A 21,321-nucleotide genomic window follows, 5' to 3' on the forward strand; every position below is an offset into this window, starting at 1 on the left:
AGCAGTAAATAAATCAATTAAAATGAGCTCCACAGTTACCAGCTGCAACATTAAAGTGTTGAACATATAAAATATCCCAAAATATTAGTAAAATAGCAGATAAATATTAAAAGTGTTAGACAAAAAAGTGTAAAATATCCAAAATAATATCAGTAAATCATCCCCAAAAATATGAGTGAAATATTAAAAAAATAAGTAAAATATCCCCAAAGAATATTAGTAAAATATCAGAAAATTATGAATACATTATCTAACAAAAATTTGTAAAATATCCCCCCTCAAAAAAATGTCTGTCTTCACCAGTTGCAACATCAAAGTGTTGAACAAATAAAATATCCCAAACATATTAGTAAAATAGCAGACAAATATTAAGTGCCACACAAAAATTAGTAAAATAGCTAAAATAATATTAGTAAATTATCCCCAAAAATATTAGTGAAATATTTAATAAATTAGTAAAATATCAGAAAAATATTATCAGTGTCAGACAAAATTTTTGAAAATATCCAAAATAATATCAGTAAATTACCCCCAAAAATATTAGTGAAATATTAAAAAAATAAGTAAAATATCCCCAAAGAATATTAGTAAAATATCAGAAAAATACTAATAAATCATCTGACAAACATTTGTAAAATACCCCTCCCTCCCCCAGCTGCAACATTTAAGTGCAACACAGTAATCCATCCATAATTATAACACAATAATATAATATATATTATTCTGAGATTTTGAATGCAGGACTTTTACTTGTAACAGAGTATTTCTACACTGGGGTATTCTTACTTTTAATGTAGTACAAGATGTGAGAACTTCTTCCACATCTGGGTGTGACTTTGCTGTTCTAATCATAAGCAAAGCAATAAAGATGATTAAAGTAGCTCTTTGGTTAAAGTCTGGTTAGAACCAAGCTTCATTTTAATAGCTATGAAGTGTCCCAACCCTTGATGTGGTCACCAACAGCTATTAGCAGGCTTACACTCCACAGCTAAGTGCTGGGTCAATACTATTGATGTGTCTGGATTTCCACTATCAAATGTGAGGGGACATAACACACCCGTAAATTCATAGTGGTGGTTTCTGATCTGATTTAAAAATCTGAACAAAAATTAAACTACCTTTTATTCTTGGTACATTTAGGCTATAATCAGCAAACTGAGGCCAAAAAGCCATGTGCAGTAGTAACCAGGTGCAAACTCTTCTCTGCTGAAACGTCTTTGAACTTGACACTGAATCGCTGCCAACTTTTAAAATGCTGTTCTATAGCTTGACCTTACTGGCCACAACATCATCTCCTTGCTGGGCTTTGGTGTTGATAGCTGCACACGGCGTTGCATCCTATTGAAAACAATTTGAACATTGTACATTTATACTTTTTTCAAAATAGATGGCATTTTTAGGGAGCACTGAAATGGTGACATTCCCCTTTTCTTTATTTGTTTAAATACCTCCCACCATTCCTTATATTAAACACACTCTAGGAACCAGATAGAGCCCATTATATCCCTCTAAACTGACTTTTGAAGACACATTTGAAGACACTAGGAGTTATTATAGAAGGGTTAGAGATGGGTCTGGTGTGAATCAGGATGAAGTCCTAGGATTTAGCTTTGCCTGCTGCAGCTACAAGTCATAGTAAAAAATGTAATGAGGGGCGGTTTTGTATGTCCAGTATTTTCTTCAGATTATGAGATGGTGAAACTATGTGGAGAAGGGTGGACTTACTTTCTTTGTGTGATTTCCGTGGTCCATTTTCTGCCTGAGGTCATAAAATAATGACATTGTTTGTCTGGCTTTGGGTGGAGGCTGCTTAGTTTTAGGGAAAAGGGTTTGCCTGCCTGTGAGCAGCAGTCAGATGATTTCGTCATTGCTCTCACATGACCAATGATTCATTTGCACTTTTGGTCAGAACAATTGGAAGGACTCTGTGATACAACCAGCTGCTGTTTTAAACTGTATTTACTTGTGACGATGCAATTTAAAGCACAGATGGATTGTTAACTATTTCTAGAATTATATTACTCTTGCTTGCCAGCCGATAGGTTTTCAGATTCTGTTGCATTTATAAATCATCTAAATAGTTTTGATGCTGTCGATTTGCATTTTAAATCATGGAAGAGTACTTTGACTTGTGGAAGATTCATTTCAATTTGATGTGTCTTGCAAGACAAGAGGTGCTCTTAAATAGGGGTGGCAGAAAATATGGATAATCTTGAGTATCGCGTTATTATGTTTTGTGATACTGTATCAATTTTAGATTTTTAATTATAAGTTTACATCAATCGATTAATCAATCAAACTTTATTTATATAGAACCTTTGAAAGTATTCATGACAAAAAGAACAGACTATTTTTTTCCGTGCAATTAATTCACAATCGCTCAAAAAAAGCAAAGTCTCAGGCCTCTGTTTCTATCTCAGCTAAAAAAAAACAGGAATATTGTGCTTGTCAGTATTTAGCAGTGGCAGTGGAGAGGCACCTAATCTGTGCCAGCAATATAACGTACTATTTTTTTGTCTCACCCATCTCATGCTCAGTATTTACACATGGGAGTGAGGATTCAGGTGTAAGCGGCACTAAGTAACATTGATCCCTCAAACCTTGGCTGACCCCTCTCCCTCTTTGTGTCTTTCTTTTCTTTCTGACATACTCCCACATTGTCTCTGATAGGTTCCTCTCACTCAACAGTCAATCAACGATTTCCCCCATCACAGTATGGATGTTTTAAAGTATCAGATAAACCCTCAGCCCTATATAGACACTAGTACACGCTGTCAGCAACCATTGTCTCTCTCTCTGTCCTTCCTCTCACCCGCCCATGCTGAGGATTGCATAACGGACAGTGTTGTTTACCTGAAGGGTTTAAAGGCTTAGGACATCATTAAGTGCAACACACAGACACTTATGCGCACACACAAAATAACTATGACAGCAGCCATCTGACATGAAACCAAGTGGAGCTCTGATACTACTAAATCCTTCTTACTCTGTGATTTGATAGTCCCTCTTTAAGCTCTGCCTTCACACATCTGTCAATTTAATGATGTCTGCAGCGGATGTTCAGTTTTGTCTTCACATGACGGGTGAGAGCTGAGTGGGCGTCGCGGTGTTTTTCTTCAAGTTGTTAAATTATTATTCATAAATTGCTCTCAGAAATCGTACAGATTTGTCAAAACTGTTTTAATTCTTCAGTGAGTCAGCGATCACAGTCGCAGCGCCACACATAAAGTGTCTCCATCCAGAGCCTCTGCTGACTGACCATCAGCCAGTATGTCTCAACCCGGTTGAAGGACACTCACCTGGCGGCCTGTGGCCAGAAGACGGCAGCAGAAACTGAGCTGCAGCTTCGTCTGCGTCTTTAAAGCCGTGTCTTCTTCAACCCCCCGGAGCCTCGACGCGGCTTCTTGTGCTTTATAAAAAGTTCGGGATTAGCCTAATCTGGTTAGGTGATTAGTGCCCACTTCACATGCTCTTAGACGGGCAGATTATTGGATAGCCAAGACTCTGCCGGGCAGAGTTTGATCTGCCATTGTCTGGCCTGTTTGTGGAGCTGTGGCACATCCTTGGCAACCTTCTAGCTCAGTCTGTCTCACATGAGTTCAGATTAGGGGTACATGATACTAGAGCTGCAACGATTAATCGATTAGTTGTCAACTATTAAATTAATCACCAACTGTTCTCTGATTCCAGCTTCTTAAATGTGAATATTTTCTGGTTTCTTTACTCCTCTATGACGGTAAACTGAATTTTGAGTTGTGGACAAAACAAGACATTTAAAGACGTCATGATGATCCATATTTTTAACCCTTTTCTGAGCTTTTATAGACCAAACAACTCATCGATTAATCGAGAAAATAATCAACAGGTTAATTGACGATGAAAATAATCAACAGAAATTACAGCATGCAAAATATAGAATTTACCTGAATGCTTTGATGCTTTAATTTTTCCCATAATGATGAAGTCAGAAATAAGCATGAAAATCTCAAATATTAATAATGCTAATAGTAAGTAAAAATATGAAAACAATAGTGTCTTTTCTAGACAGATCAGGAGGACACACATATAAACATGGGAGAGGAACACAGTACATAGTGAAATGATGAGTCAATTAATTCATCTTGTCATTCAACAAAAAGCAATCCACAGCAATTTCGATCATCAAGTAATCTTTCAAGGCATTAATTAAACAATAATGCCAGACCTTCACTGGTTCTTCTTTGTAGACCTCACCTTAGCCTGATGGGTGTTTGTCTTTTGATATTTTATAGGCATAATAGGCACATACTAAACCATTAATTGATTCATGAGAAAAATAGTACACAGTTTAATGGATAATTAAAAAATGTCCTTAGTTGCAACCCTACAGTACCTTTTTATGTTTATGGGGTTACCCAGTATTAGTTAAGTTTACTATAATTATATCATATATCATATCTGTTAACATTGAAACGGTTGTACCTATGATTGCATGGCTCCATACCAGTATCCTATGAAATACAGTATGTCCAACCCGGTCTCACAGGAAGGCGTATAGATACCATGACATTACACAGAAATTCCGCGTGTCATTTGTACGCCACGTAAACATCCGCAGGTAGGCTTAGGCAAGAAAACCACTTAGTTAGGGTAAGGAAAAAACATCATGGTTGGGCTTAAAATAAGTAAGTAAACTACGTAAAACAGAAACAACTACGGAAAGCACGTCACAGATGTCAACAAAACGAAACACTGGTCAACGACGGTCTGGAACACGGGTCTCCTGGTTAAAAGTCCAGTGTTTTTTTAATGTAAATACCACCGATGTACCTTTTAAACAGAGGGAGATTTTTTCAGTCTGCATTTGGACTCAAGTTGACACCATTTATAGCCCACATGTCAAGTAAATGATCTTAAAAGCTTTCAGAAAAGGAACAGTAACAAGACATAGTCTTAATAAATCCAGATATTTAAACCTACCAGTCTAAAGCTGACTGTCACTGAGTGCTTCAACGTACAAATAATTAACTTATTGCTGTGTGTCACAATCATATCATCAGTAATGGACACATATGTGCCTCTTGCAAATCGTCCCCATCTGTAGATATGCACTTTTTAATGATACAGCACAATTTTATGATTTATAGCAAATTATTTCGCGGCCCCCCCTGACAGAGTGCCACGGACATCACTTTTAGAATCACTGCAGTGTGTTGTCGTAGCCACCAGCCGTGTCATCCTGTGTGCTTTGCTGATCGATCGACCATTTCTACCTCTACGGCACCCTGGAGGTCAGTCAGGAGGTCACATTGTAAATGAAACTGCTCACTGAGGCAGCACCTGCAGTTTAAAACAGTAAAGGGCTATCGATTCAAAACGATGCACTGCACAGCTTTTTTACTTCGGGTGGAGAGTGTTTCCTCTGCTTTCTCAGTGCTCCCAAATGTTTTCCCTGAAAAAGAAGTCGATTGACTTTTCTCAGTTTTTTTCTTGCTGTCTCATCTCTCCTGCTTGTCCTACATGTGTGTGCACATCCATCCATCCATCCATCCATCCTCCTCTTCTCTCCTGCCACACTCCCCTAAAGCGGTTTTACTACTGCTTCCCTCGCTTTCTTTGCTCCTCCCTCTGTGTAAGTGTGTGTTCAAACATGCACGCGCACATGTGTAGCAGGGATCAGAAGCTCAGGGAAGTGTGTGTGTGTGTGTGCAGGTCTGTCGGTGGGAGGGTGCTTTGTGATGCATGACTGATGTCGCTGACATCGTCGTCACAGGCCACTTTTCTCACACACACACACCAACACACACACCAACACACACACACACGCTGTCACAGAAATAGCTGATCCTCACATTATCCACACAGCACAGGCAGCATTCCTGACTCCTGCACCTTACTAACAGTACCTCTATACTTTGGACCCCCCCCCCGTTACTGGAGTTACCCAGGGACCACTGCTAGGACCCCCCTCCCTTCCATCCCCCTTTTTTCATCCCCGCTCCTCAGAATGGAGCCGAGGGGGAGCGCTCGACGGAAGGGTAAGTTTCCAAAAGTACTCCTTCAGCTGCCCTTTACTAGCAATACTGCTATATTCAAGCTAATACATTGAGACTATGTTGTGGATATTTTTTTATAGGATTAGTTTGCAAGGATAGTTTTTTTATTGATTTATTTATTTAATTGCTTTCTGTAGCACATATGGATTAGAAGTCATTTTTTTTTGTCTTGTGTTATGATTTTCCTCAAGATCAATTGTTCCACCAAAGGCACATCTGTGTTGGTGTGTTTCTGTCCCTATACTAGATATAGTGTGAATTGTTTAGGTGATGAAAAGTATTGACAGCAAATGGCTTTGTGGTGCTCCCGTTGTTAGGGGGCTCAATAAGTCAAAAGTCAAGATGTTTGAATGAACTCTGGTCCTGTGTGGATCACCGGGCACAGCATGGCACTAACTCTGCCAATTAGAGTTGAGAAATTTGCCCTAAAAATGTATGCACTGTGCTGCCCAGCAGTTACATTAAGTCTGCACTAAAAGTCCATATAAATAAAGTCAATTATCTTTTATTTTTCTGCTGCTTCTTGATCTTAAAGCTGAAAACGTGTGTTTCCTGTTTCACGTTAACCTTGAGCTAAAGGAACTGATCTTTGACTTGTCTGGACTCCCAGTTCCTCCTAAAGCTAACCCTCTTTTTTTTTTCTCGGTACAATGAGCCATGGGCTAACTCCGGCAGTGTTAGGCAGCTTACAGCGTCGTCACAGTGTGCAGCTTAGTGGTTATAAATAGGATGCATGGTCATTTATTACCACAGTGACCAGAGAGGCTGAGCCTCGCCGCTGAGCACATCCTCGGTGTACCTGTACCTGCTGGTGAATCTGTACCGGTCAGTAAGCAGAGTGCTTCTGTAGCCTGAGATTGTGAGCACAAAGCAAAAAGCACAGATGGCAGAAGTGGGCGGTTACCAATGTGACATTAAGTCTTTCATTTACAGCAAATAATATGCTGACAGACTGACAACTGTCCTGACTAATAACTCCTTTCAACTGTGCAGAGCTCTGGGGCATGGAATCCCACTCCCTTATGTAACATCACTGCTCTTTAGAGATCAGATGTTGGGGCAGTTTAGCATGCATCGATGGCGAGGAGCTTCAAAACTGATGAGATAACTTCTGTTGTGATTTGACGCTATATAAAAATAAATTGAATTGAATTGAATTGAAAAACCGCCTGCACTCGTAATTGCTTTATCTTGCAATGATACCTTGACCGAAAATATTGTAATGATGGGAATAGTATTGGGCCATATGGTAAAATTGTCCAACCGGCCACCGTCAGTCCAACAACCGGCAATTGCCGTGTGTGTGTGTGTGTGTGTGTGTCGATGTGCGCAACCCCGCCCCCGTTAACGTATAGTTTCAGCTGGGAAATGAGCTTTTCTAGCGGTGTAGCAGATTAAAACACACTTGATTCAAACTCGACAGAAACAAAATAAAACTCTTGGTCTTTCCATTTTAACAATCACCAACTCTGGTTTGGTCAAAATAAACCTTTATTTCATCGAGTTAGATGTGAAAATATGCCGGCTCTACACGTTGTATCAGCGGCTGAGCGGCTCTCGTTCTTCTAGTCCCGTTCTTAAAGATCATTAAATTAGCAAAATAAAATGACAAACATCAGCCAAAAAAATCGCCCACCAAAAAATAACTGATATATTCGTCCAAATTGTTCACTGGTACTTGAATATTTACCTTTGTATTCTTATTTCAACTAAATTTAAAACAACAGTCTGGTCCTTAAAACTTGAGGCCTGCATGGCTCATATGACCGAATCATCACCTCCTGCTAAAGCCTTCTGAGTAACATGACTCAAAAAATGTTTTTATTCATTTCCTGACTATGCTCAGAGCATAACATTGTCTTGGCCAAAAGCCTGAGTGGGTCTACGACAGCAAGCTCTTTCATTAATTATAATTTATTAAGTGTGCAATCAATTAAAGGCAGAGGGCTCCAATAGAATACATAGTGACGATGAGCCATATCATATTTAGTTCCTGTCTACCTGCTCATCACTTCTCATGTTTCTCTGCAGAGTCATGCTTTGGTGTTTGGTGTTTGTGCCAATACAGGGAATAAATCCTTTGAAATGTCCTTCCTGAATGGATCTTATTTTTAATATTTATATATATATATATATATATATATATATGTATAAAACTAACAAAAGTAGTTTAGTAAATGTCTACATTGTCTCCAAGTGAACTGAACTGAACTCATTTTTTTTTTATCAAGGTGTTCTACCACACTAGCTTTGGGTTTTATGGGAGAAGAGGATGTTTTTAACCAGAGAGGGGTTGATTTAATCTGTGTTAGTCTGCGTATGGTCATTGTCTCTTATACACTGTACAGCCTCTAACAATGTCACATTGTTTAGGGGTCACCTAATGCGCTATAGCGCAGGGAGACTCTGCTCTCCACCTGCAGAAGTGGAACACACCTGCATTCATTCATCAACAATTACACAAGAGGTTTCACAATCCTCCCTCTTCTCCCTCTTTATTATAGACGGACCACTGGGTCTCTTGGATTCTGTATTTAAGTTCAATACTGTTGTCATTAATTTATGACAAAATTGCACAAATCGTTGTAGAGTTACTGGATAACCTCTTACCTAGGTGTAGGTAGTGCACGTTTGTTTAACAGAGCTTGAACGCTACAGTTTATTATATTCAAAGCTCTATTGTTGGCCCTGTTTGTTGGATTAGCTTTATTAACCACTATAATCACATGGGTGGTGGTGGTGTTTTGTGTTCGGACACCACTATGTTTGTATACATGCAAAATAAGAAGGGTAAGTAATAATAAAGGAGATGCACTGTAATCCTACATGCATTATTTTACTGCCATTTAAATACAGCTCATAATAATCTTTCACCCTAATATAATCCAGCAGGAAGAAAGGACAGGACTCTGATGTGTTTTGTAGTTTTAAGTAAGGGGACTTTGCACACTCTGCAAAGCTCTTCAGGTCAAGACAGGTACAGAACTCCACTCAAAAGCCATGTCTCCTAAAAATTACATTCCCATACCACTAAATTGCGAATTATGTTTCGAGAGAAATGTATTTTGGCTCGGATTAAGTTTTTGCCGTATCACAAATGCGTCTAATTCCCCGGAAATCGGTGTAGGGAGGAGGTCGGGGTGGTGGATGGGTCACTAAACTAAATACAAGTGTTTTGTTTACATTTTGTAGTCATTTTAAGCCCTTGTTTTTTTACTAGGGCTATCAATCAATTAAAATATTTAGATTAATCGTCAAGTATTTAATACTCTTTTCAACATGGGAGTGGGCAAATATGCTGCTTAATGCAAATGTATGTATATATTTATTATTGGAAATCAATGAACAACACAAAACAATGACTAATATTGTCCAGAAACCCTCACAGGTACTGCATTAAGCATAAAATAAATATGCTCAAATCGTGACATGACAAACTGCAGCCCAACAGGCAACAACAGCTGTCAGTGTGTCAGTGTGCTGACTTGACTATGACTTGCCCCAAACTGCATGTGATTATCATAAAGTGGGCATGTCTGTAAAGGGGAGACTCGTGGGTACCCATAGAACCCATTTTCATTCACATGTCTTGAGGTCAAAGGTCAAGGGACCGCTTTAAAAATGACCATGACTGTTTCTCCTCGCCAAAATTTTGCATAAGTTTGGAGCGTTATTTAACCTCCTTCACAACAAGCTAGTGTGACATGGTTGGTACCAATGGATTCAGTAGGTTTTTTAGTTTCATACGATGCCAGTATCTTCACTCTAGCTTTACCAAGTAGTTTTGTTGGGTCCTTGTTTTGATTCAATTCACATCTACGTGTTTAAAACTGTTAAAAAAAGCAACCATAATCCGGGTGAAAATACTTTTACCTCAAAACGTAATTGAAAATGCAGTTTAGTTGTCTGGGGAAGTAATTTTTGACAGGGTTGCCACTCAAATACTGTTTGTTAAAAAAAAACAAAAAACGGTCCACTGCTTCAGTGTAGTTTTAGGTTTAATGCGATTGAACATGTCTTGTTTGAGCAGTAATGGAATATTCTCTACAGTGCAGTTCCATTTATTAATATGTAAGCCTCTATCATAAATAGATTCCATATCAAGGAGGGTACATGTATGTACATTATAGAGTCACAGGATAAGCCGTATGAGATTAAGGGGACATCACTGGGCTTTAAAGATTGGACATCCTTTGCATCCATTACCAGTTTCACTTGAACACACACATAGACACACACACTCCTCGCAGCTTTCATCTTCAACGGCACTCTCGTTCTTTTTGCTGTCGGCCAGGTGCAAATTTGCCAACATTTATTTTATCATTTGCTCCTTATGAACACGTTTGCATGTGCAGTGCACGTTCAGCATTCCTGAGCTGACATGAGAACAGCTGATGTAAGGACTTTTGTGCAATGCAGGATGGGTAATAATAATGTCAGAGCCGGCTGATCTTTGCAGTATACCTGGTCAGTCAGTATAACTCCGCTGGTTATACTCCTCTCCTCCAATTTCCAGCCCAAACGGAGGGATAGCTTAAGGTTTTTTGATAGCCTAAATCATTCAGTTCTCGATGCTGTAGCAAAAAAAATCTAAGCAGGCAAACCAAGGTTGTTCAGTTAAAGGTCAGTCCTCGTGCTCCTTTCTGTTGCCCCATGAGATAATGCCTACTGTAGATATTTGTCCCATTTAGTAAGAGAGGACATAAGCATGCATTTCCAGGAAGCAGAGTGAATTAGTCCAAGATAAATGGCAACATGTGTAATGTGCACAGAGGCTAACAGCTGTTATCTAGGCCAGGGTCTTGTCATTGCTACTGTAAATGAATCTGGACCATGTCCCACAGGACCGTTCGACAGCGCACACCGAAGCACGCTCTCACATGTTCATGACATTTACACACCAACAGTTAGACAGACTGGCAGACATGTACAGGCATCCTCATCTTCCATATCATCCCTGTATGTTCTTTGTCCCTGTGTTTTTTTTTTCTTTTCTGCATAATCTACAACAACCGCTGCAGGGATTTTGCAGTATTTGGCATTGACTGGGAGGATTTGTGGCAGCTGGCACCTTTGCCTACTTTGGAGTGGTGATATTCAAGTGCAACTTGAGGTCACTGGAGGATTTAATAACATGGAGGTGCAGGACAAAATTTGTCGCCACACATCAGACATTTTAGGTATTTCTATCTGTAAGGGGCATGAGATCCCAGCAGGTCTTTGCACACAACGTCCGTATTTTTCATATATGCATTGTTTTAATCCCTATGAGAAAAACTGAATTATTACGTAGGTGCAATGGGTAGCGCTAGTCCCAAAATGAATGAATGACATGAGCAAGAAGCTATCGTTCAGCTGCCTCGAGCACAATCACTACTCTCCCCTACATCCTGTGTGCTGTGCGACCATTCCTGATTCCAAGCTGTTCTACAATCACCAGCCACAATCTGTCTTTAAATTCCGTATCTCTGTATTCTTTACTTAGATTTCATAAAGTACTTTGTTCTGGCAGACAAATGAGCCAAGTGAATCGGCTTATCAGATGCACCAGATGTTTGCATTTAAACATTCACTTACCACAAGCAAGAAATAATTTCTCCATCTCTGTATACTTTTATTTACTTATATAGTAAAGTGCTTTGTGCTTGGAGACGAAGTGAATGTTTATCATCCCATTTTGGATGATGACGTGTGCACGGACGGTGGCTCTGAGTGGTCAAATAACCCTCTTTTGCCTTTTGATGGATGCAAAAAAAACACGCAGAAAATTGAACCTGTCCCGAAAACTTTAATGACAGAGGAAAGTTTCGGTGTGTAAACGTGATTGACACAACGTGAGGTCGTATTTATTTTTAAACGCGCGACAATATCGCACGCAAATTACGGACTTGGTGTGCAAAGGCCTGAAGAGTGTCGAGGTGGGGTGATGAAATTTGTATTCCACATTCGGCAAAAAAAACAATTAAGACACCGAGATGCAAATAACGAAACAGAGAAAAATCTATAAGCATAATACCAGGATTTTTTTTTTTTTAGTTGTCATTAATTCCTATGAAAAGTCTCAGTTTGCTACTGTATTTGCAACAGTCAGAAACTACTGCTATTTTTTGTATCTTCTCTTTGCCTTGTAGTAAATACTTGATGTTTTGTGCTGTTAAGAAATAACTGTGTCTCCAGGTAGAAGTTGCTTGCAGTTCTTTTTTATTATCGATCAATCAATCAATTATATTTTGGATTAATCGATTAATCATTTAGCCTATAGAGGACCAGACATTTGTTAAAAAAAAAAAAAAAATCTCAAAACCCAAGATAACATGTTTAAAGGTTTTTGTCTGAAATCGACAGATATTTAATTTATCATGATGTACAATAGAGAAAAGCAGCAAATCCTCACATTTGAGAAGCTGTCCTGCATTACACTTGATAATTAACTGGAAAAAGTTCACTTTTATTTATTTATTTATTTGTTTGTTTATTTATTTATTTATTTATTTATTTATTTATTTCAAACAGCGGGAGCCATTGAGTTCAGGAGGCAGTCCTCCAGTACAACATGTACTTCCTTCAGACTGTGCCATTGTACACCCGGAGTGATTTCAGTGTCTCGGTTCACTTCCTGATTGAGTGACGTCTAAACCACCTTACACGTCGGCACATTCTAAAAGCGGAAGCCTCACCTGCATTTGGAAATCGTGCTGCCGGTTTTAGCCTGCCCCCGGGGCCTCAAAGAGGATTTAACCGGTATCATTTAAGACAATGATTACCTGTGGTGTGTGTAGCATCCTACCGAGCTAACCGGTGACTGACGGGGTTGGTTCACCCTTGGCTGCATCCTCGCAACACAATGGTCATCATCTTAAATTCATTCCCACCCCCGTTATCCCGGCTTATTGAAACATTGCGCCCTCACCTAATATGCTCTGCTATCTCTCACTCAGACTGTGTTTAAAGAGCTACACAGTACAAGGACATAGTGACTTTCCCTGTGATTACCAGCGGGCTAAGCCATGCTGCAAGCCTCTTATTCCCCCTGCAGCTGGATCAAGCAGTAAAAAGTTACCCATGAAATCCCCACCGTGGCCAGAGTTCACAGAATGCAGCTGATGAATGAAGAAGTAGCTTAAAAACAAACTGTTGGACTCTAAATAAACTCTTAAAATGGTTATTTTATGACTTCTGGTATTAGTCGTAAACATGATAATAACCACACCAGATATTTTCTGTGGAATTGAGATCAAGTAAATTATGGATCATGGAGACAAATGGTTAAATAAAGAAGTAGCCTGCTACACAGAATTCAACTACTGCGTTGAGCTGCTAGTATTCAGTTAGGCGTTGAGTCATTCAAAGTAGTGGATGCTGTTGCCAATTTAATAGTGACTGATTGTTTCTGCAAGAAACGGCTGCAGGAATCCCTGATAGTTGTTGTTTCTGGAGGATAGTTCACATTTTCTATCCTCCGTTGTTCTTGTGTTAGTTCTTTGTGCTCTGGTATGGACTTCTTTGCTCAGTCTAAGAGGTTTATAGTCACCACCTGTATTTGTTTCCTGCTGTATTATTCCTCCTTTATTCCTTTTGAACCTCATATTTATTGTTTTATTGTCTATAAAGCACAATGTCACATTTTTAGTCTGTGTGTTTGTCTTGCGCCGACAGAGTTTTATTATTACTAGGACTGTCAAAGTTAACGCGATAATAATAATGCATTTAACGCAAATTTGTTTTAACGCCACTAAATTCTATAATACATTAATGCAACTTGCGATTTTTAGGTTGTAGCGAAGCTCAGTTTTAAGAAGGAGGTTAAATAACGCTCCAAACTTACATTAAATTCTGGCGAGGAAAAACTGGCATGGCCATTTTCAAAGGGGTCCCTTGACCTCTGAAAGCAAGATATGTGAATGAAAATGGGTTCTATGGGTACCCACGAGTCTCCCCTTTACAGACATGCCCACTTTATGATAATCACATGCAGTTTGGGGCAAGTCATAGTCAAGTCAGCTCACTGACACACTGACAGCTGTTGTTGCCTGTTGGGCTGCAGTTTGCCATGTTATGATTTCAGCATATCTTTTTGATGCTCAATGCAGTACCTGTGAGGGTTTCTTGTCATTGTTTTGTGTTGTTTATTGATTTCCAATAATAAATATATACATACATTTGCATAAAGCAGCATATTTGCCCACTCCCATGTTGATAAGAGTACTAAATACTTGACAAATCTCCCTTTAAGATAAATTTTGAACAGATAAAAAACTGTTTTAACAATCGTTAATCACGATTAACTATGGACAATCATGCGATAAATTGTGATTAACTATTTCATCCGATTGACAGCCCTAATTATTGCCTGTGTGTTGTATGGTAGAACTGGGATCTACTGCATTGGCTGACACTTTTTCCTCTCTCCTTCTTACTCAGAATCAGAGCTTTGAGACAGAGCAGCTTGCAGGTCATATTATTTGGACTTATTTTGAACCCATCAGACGGAACAGACAAAATCTGCTAAAGCTGATTATGGGAAATAAACAAGTGGATCTTCCTCCATGCTTAGTTTGGATATTTTTTTCTTCCCTAAAACAAACCAAATGATTTTTTTTTAGTGTATACAAAACACTGCATCACAGTTAGTCGCATGTGTGAATACAGTTTCAATCTAAGTAATACAGTATGATATGATTATATGTGAATTAAACCATGAGAAGCTTTTCCATCTTTCATATGATAGAGGAAAGAGAAATCCGATCCCTCACTGTTTACACTTGGACTTGGCAGCAGCATGTCGGGTATCTTAGCTCCTACCCTCTAAGCTGTGTGTTCATTCAGAACGTTTGCTCAGTGCGTTGCTGTGTAGGTTGGCGGCCCCAGCAACAAAGACACAACGCGGTTCACAGTTTGGTGCTAGAATGTGGCCTCTGAGGATGGCTCGGTTGCTGTGAGACTTCTGTTGTGGTTAGTAACGTGGAGAGGGGTGTGTGTACTTCTCAAAATTAGCCTACCATTAGCAGGTCTAAAGAGTTGTTTGGTTGAAACACAAGACCTTAAAGGGGACCTATTATGCTTTTGTGCTTTTTCCTTACCTTAAAATGACCTTAATAGATCCTCTTTAAAAGCTGTGACATCTATTGTTCTAGCTCATGGGGTAGGAGCTTGAAATTAGATCCGATTGTATTCTGTTAAAGCGTATTATCCATGCTTTTCCAAGCATAACGAGTGTACATCTTTGAGAGATGGGGTGAGATGACAATGAGACACTCAGCTACTGTCAGATCAGACTGTCTTAAAATACAAATTTGGCATGCTAGTTAGTTAGTTTGTTAAATTAGTTATGGAAATTATCCTTAATTTGTCCTCTCATTTGCATTATTTTCATCAATGTGCTGTGTGATTGTCTGTGTTTGAGATCAACACATCGCTGGCTATTCTGCCAACAGGCCATATGTGTGTTTTTACATATTGATCCATTCTCTTCTTATGTTCCACCATACTGCCAGATTGTCTTTTTTTAAATGCATCATGTTGAACGTTCCTTTATTTATCAGTGTCGATGTTTTCTTATTAATATTATGTACTAGTGCAGTCCAAACGTAGCGGTTCAGAACGGGCCGATTGCTTGGCCTGTGGTGTTGCTGCTTGCAGCTTTCTGGAGAACCTACTCATCCAAGAACCGACTTCACACTGCCCTCCCTCGGGTCCTGAGCAATACACCTGCTTTGACATAGTTGCATCCCCTAGCAATGCTAGAGTATACGTCATGTCATGTGGGTGCAAAAGCTCACACGAACATCTACAGGGAGCGAGCTGTACTCAAGACAGTTAATAGAGGTCCCCTCTCAATACACCACACAGTCTGTACATAATGCGCTACTATTAAATATGTCCTGTAGTTCTCAAGAGCTCGCACTTGACACTGCACTTTCTTTGAGTCCTCAACAATACACCCGCCAAGTGTGAAGTCGATCGGAAGAACAGGTGTTGAAAAAATTGAAGGACAGACAGACAGAGACTCTGTTTAGTAGAATCCAAATCGTACTCATTCATTTGCCACAAATGGGTGTGTGTGTGTGTTACATAGAGTGAGAGTCCATTTACCTTTTTAAGGTATGAATTATTAATGAATATTATGAGAAGTCCTCATCGTGATCTGAATTATTGTAAATGTATATAATAATACAGAACTCGGATGCACATGAGTGCAAAGCCGAGACTCCAAAGTGGTCTTGGGGGGCATTTAGTCTCTACTGATTCCAAAAAAGATAAATGCCTCCACTCTGTGCAAAAGCTTGTTGGTTACCAACACAAACAAAAGGATGTTGTACCCAGCATTGGGTACGGTCCAGACATTTTCTAATGGATCATATATTGGCTATGTAAAGCCCCATCCATTTTGGATCATTTGTTTTTTATTCACGCTGGAGTTGACAAGAGCCTGTCCAAACCTTCCTGTCACGTCTTTCTCCACAGATATACAAAACACTGAAAGACAATATGCAAAATGTTAAAGCATTTTCTAATGCAGAGCTAAATAATAAGCTTTATTATGTATACTGTTAGCTAAATGTGCACTATGCAGCGATAATAGAGAAATAAATAAATAAATAAAAAACGTTGGCTTGTAACATATTTGATATTTAGCATTATATGGATTGGGTGCAAAAGCTATGATTGTGACAAACACTGACATCAGTAGTGTGAAACCTGCAGACTAGGGCTCGTCAATATGACCATATATATCGTCAAAACGATATAAAAATGTCTATCCTATATATTTTAATATATCTTTTCTATTGCGGTATAGGCTAGGCCTATATTTATTTATTTTTTCTTTATAATTTCAATTAAAACTGTTATGTTCATTTTGCACTCAAGTTCTTAAAATAAGTAATACTTTTAATTTGTCAAGTATTTAATTCACACAGGAGTATAGAAACATAACCTTTACCATGTGGTCATATAGATTATTTATTTATTGAATTACCAGAAAATATGCTATATCGTGATATACACCAATCAGCCATATACAGTAATTATGACCACCTGACTAATATTGAGTAGGTCCGCCTTTTGCCTCCAAAACAGCCCTGACCCGTCGAGGCATGGACTCCACTAGACCTCTGAAGGTATGCTGTGGTATCTGGCACCAAGCCGTCAGTAGCAGATCCTTTAAGTCCTGTATAAGTTGCGAGGTGGGGCCTCCGTGGATCGGACTTGTTTGTCCAGCACATCCCACAGATGCTCGATTGGATTGAGATCTGCAGAATTCGGAGGCCAAGTCGACACCTCGAACTCGTTGCCATCCACATGATGTAAAAGAAAATGTGATTCGTCAGACCAGGCCACCTTCTTCCATCGCTCCGTGGTCCAGTTCTGATGCTCACGTGCCCATCGTAGGCGCTTTTGGCGGTGGACACGGGTCAGCATGGGCACCCTGACCGGTCTGCAGCTACGCAGCCCCATACGCAACAAACTTTTGGCAATATCACCTAGCCCTATCTGAGACCATGAATAGACTTGTCCTTTGAGGAAGCAGGTTCTCGCAGACATGGCTGACAGTGGAAACATTGGAGTGCATCTCTGCCGGCCACCACCCATATTTTGCTTTGCTCACATGACATGTTAAACCGATGCTACATTTGTTGTAAAGAAACAACTGTGTTTTGTTTCCACAGGTGATGGCCTCCCAAAGGAAAACAGTCCCTTTATCAACAACACAGACAACGACAAAGGCAACAGCTACGATGGCACCAACATGGCCCTCTTTGAGGTAACCTTCAGCTTCATATAGCCCTTAGACTCAGGGCAGGGGGATGTTTTACTGCACAAGGAAACGTGACAGTGTGATTTGTTTTGGCAAGATGTTATAGAAAAACCCAAACTGTAAGGTAGAAGTTGCAAATGCATCAATATCCTTTTTAAGTAAACATTTATTGCCAGACTATTTCTGCATTTTAAGTCAGTGTTAATTTCGTTAACAAAAACTATGACGAAATATGTTAGTCAACAATTTTTTTTTCCTTGGCTAAGATGAGACGATGACGATGCGGCACCGACGTCATTAAACACTAACGGTGACGATATCAAACATGCAATATCGTTGGTGAAAAAAGACGAGACCAAAATGTTGTTTAAAAACATAAAAGCTTTATCAAAATCTCTCAAACAACACACACAACGTGCTGCGGCAGTGCTCAGTCCATCTCTTTCCACAGTTGTGCTACTATGAAGCATAAAGTTGGCATCATCAATGAGCGCAGTCAGTCAGGAGGACTCAAACTAACTGCAAAGCCGCATTCTTAATCATTCAACCTGCGTTTTTCATCAGATAATGATAAGATACAATTTTATGTGAAATAAATTTGACTAAAATGACAGAAATGTTCAGTATAATTTGATAACTAAACAGGACAAAGATTAAATAAAAAAAAAGATGACAAAATTAAGAGAGAAAACATTTTGACTAAAATCGAATGACTTTTTGCTGACTAAAACTATGAAGGATAAAATGTGAAAAACTAATAAGCATTTTTGTTTGAAGACTATGACTAAATCTAAAATAGCTGCCAAAATGAACACAGTTTTAAATTAGAACTAACCTACAGTACGAAGCTCAAACGATTCATTAATGCACAGTATGCTAAAGCATCGGGGTAAATAAATACACAACAAGATGAATGTACCAATCTTTTCTTAGCTCAACAGTGCGTCAATCAAAGAGTTTATTTGCCATAAAAGCTTCAGGAACATTGGGGCTGAACTCTTTCCAGGTGCTTTGCTCTGCCATTTGGCAGACCTTGGCACTCTGTGGTCACTGGCCCTTGTAAAGAATCAATTAGGCACTGCGGCGTCTGTTTTCCCCACTCTGCATGAAGCCGAGCCAGCCATGCTATTCTAAGATGCTTTGAACAGTTCACTACATGTTGCATTTTGAATCCTGGGAGACTTTGTCCTCTCTTTGAAGCATGTGGTAGCTGACCACTCAAAGGCCAAATTAAAGTTGTAAAATAAATCATATTATTTTATGTTGTCGACACATGCATTATGTTACTGTAATTTGGGAATAAAGGAATCCTGAGGGAGAAACATGAAACCAAATGATAAGTTTGTGATCATGCTCTTTTCCAGCATATTTTTAAACAAAACAATATTTTCTCTATTGCAGGAGGAGATGGACAGCAACCCCATGGTGTCGTCTCTCCTCAACAAACTGGCAAACTACACCAACCTCACCCAGGGGGCCCAGGAGCACGAGGAGGCTGATGAAGACGGGCCCAAGAAGAAGGCTGTTAAGGTACAGCACGGCAGGGAGCCTTGCTTTATACTGTGGTGGAGTCCAGTTACATACCGTGCAGTTGCATATTAACAGTTGTTCTTTTAAACCCACTGAGCTATCATTACATAACTTGGTCTTTGACCGATGAAGCCCTGCTGTTTGTTTTATTCTCACGTCTTTCTGGGGGTACACAAACTTGATCACCTTATGTTCTTCTCCGTAGCGTTTTGTGTCCCTGCTGCTCACCGTTTACGCTTACTGTGACACCTAATGAAAAAAATCTAATGGTCAAACCATCGTAACTAACTGTAAATAACCGCTTTTGTGCTTCAAAGTTAAATAATTGGTCCCTTAAAGTTACTGCAAGGAACTTTAAACTGTTTATAAAACAGTCTCGATGTAATACTGATGCCTCTTTATGACCTACACAAGTAAACGAGACTACAATAGATAATATATAACAACGAGCCGTTTTAAATAGAGACAGTATTTAGTTTTACTAAAAAAAACCTTGTTGACCCTGTTGTCAGAGAACAGCAGTAAAAGTAGATGTAATAGAAATTATACCACTGGCAGTCCAGCAGCTACTGTCAGCACAAGCCTTTGTGTTGCTCTCGTTCCACAGTCCATCCGTGCGGTTTCTCCTCTAGGATCCTTCGACGCTCAAGTTTTGGTTTCTTAGAAGAGAAAAATTAAAAGTATCCACAGTGCTGCCAAGCGGCACATACATAGATGCTTGTGTAACCACAGCTTCAGTCCCATGCCAGTTGCTCCATCATGTCCCCTGAATGGAAACGGGGCCTCGGGAGCACCTCCCATCGGCTAGCAGGAACATCTTGGTAAAGAACGAAGCTGACATTGTCGCCCCTCTCTTTGTCTGGACCGGTGGGACTCGCGCTGTACATTTGGACATAGATGGCTAAAAACGTAGCTGCTTGTCAATACGAGGTGATCGATTCAACATTTTGTGTTTTTGCCAGACAACTTCAATGTAGTCCTGTTGCTTGTGCCTTTTTACATGCGGTTACGAAACAGTTTTTTGCAAGGGTGGAAGCACTGAAGAATTTTGCTGCTGGTAACTGGATAGAATAGTGCTTTATATAAACGATGCCTGTGTCACTGACATGTAAGTCTTGAATCCTCATCAAACGTCAGCTCTTTTTCATCAAACATTCATGATTTGGAGAACACGATCTTCATGTTGCTTTTGCTTTGACTGAAGATTTTATTGTACATTTATAATGCTGCCCTATCAAAGAGACAGGATTTAACCGGAGTAAAACCACAGCGTATAAATTATTAAGCATGGGAAAATGAATCAGGGTCTTCACCACTGTCTTAGATAAAAATATTATATAAATTAAGTATTTAGATTAGATACAGTGTTGATAGAAGTTATTGCCTGCATTGTATTTAGGGATTTGATTTCATCTTAAATAACAGCACTTTGATAATTAAACTGTTGTTGTTGTTAAACTTTTGTTGCAACTCTGAAAACAGATTTTGTTTTCATGATTTTATTTTTGCGTGATTAACTGAATTGACTCATACCTACATGTATCACCATGTAAAACAATGTTTTGTTCCTGTTTCACTTCCCTTTTAAATATGCCTTTATTCCCCTTAATCCCTCTTTGTCTTTTTCTCTGCTCTTATTTTCTCCAGTCTTTATTTTTTGCTGCTTATAGTTGCCAACATTTCGCCTCATGTTCCTCTCCCTTTTCTAGCCCCTAATCGCCACACATACACATTAATCTCTTTTCTGTTCTATTGTCTTTTCCCATCTCACCCCCGTCCCCCGCTACAGAGCCCTCAGATGGGGACCTTCATGGGTGTCTACCTCCCCTGCCTCCAGAACATTCTGGGGGTCATCCTGTTCCTGCGACTCACCTGGATCGTCGGCGGCGCCGGCATCTTGGAGTCCCTGGCTATCGTCGTCTTGTGCTGCTCTTGTGTGAGTACTCAACCCTCGTGATGACCTACATGACTCGCCTCTTTTTATGCCTTCACGCCGGC

At 39.5% G+C, this 21,321-nt stretch overlaps 1 protein-coding gene across 6 annotated transcripts in view; it reads left to right on the top strand.

The window, feature by feature from the left end:
* The window catches only part of slc12a7b (solute carrier family 12 member 7b), a 76,388-nt gene that overhangs the window by 28,004 nt on the left and 27,063 nt on the right, over positions 1 to 21,321 (top strand). For 5 of the 6 annotated variants that reach the window (XM_037756792.1, XM_037756794.1, XM_037756796.1 and 2 more), the window contains exons 2-4: positions 17,705 to 17,799; positions 19,195 to 19,323; positions 21,113 to 21,259. In XM_037756792.1, coding sequence (XP_037612720.1) covers positions 17,705 to 17,799; positions 19,195 to 19,323; positions 21,113 to 21,259 — 371 coding nt within the window. Of the gene's footprint in view, positions 1 to 5,712; positions 6,018 to 17,704; positions 17,800 to 19,194; positions 19,324 to 21,112; positions 21,260 to 21,321 lie in introns of those variants that run through there. The other variant, XM_037756798.1, reaches the window with a different exon arrangement.

The sequence above is a fragment of the Sebastes umbrosus genome, chromosome 21 (assembly GCF_015220745.1).
Source record: "Sebastes umbrosus isolate fSebUmb1 chromosome 21, fSebUmb1.pri, whole genome shotgun sequence".
In the NCBI taxonomy this organism is placed as follows: Eukaryota; Metazoa; Chordata; class Actinopteri; order Perciformes; family Sebastidae; genus Sebastes; species Sebastes umbrosus.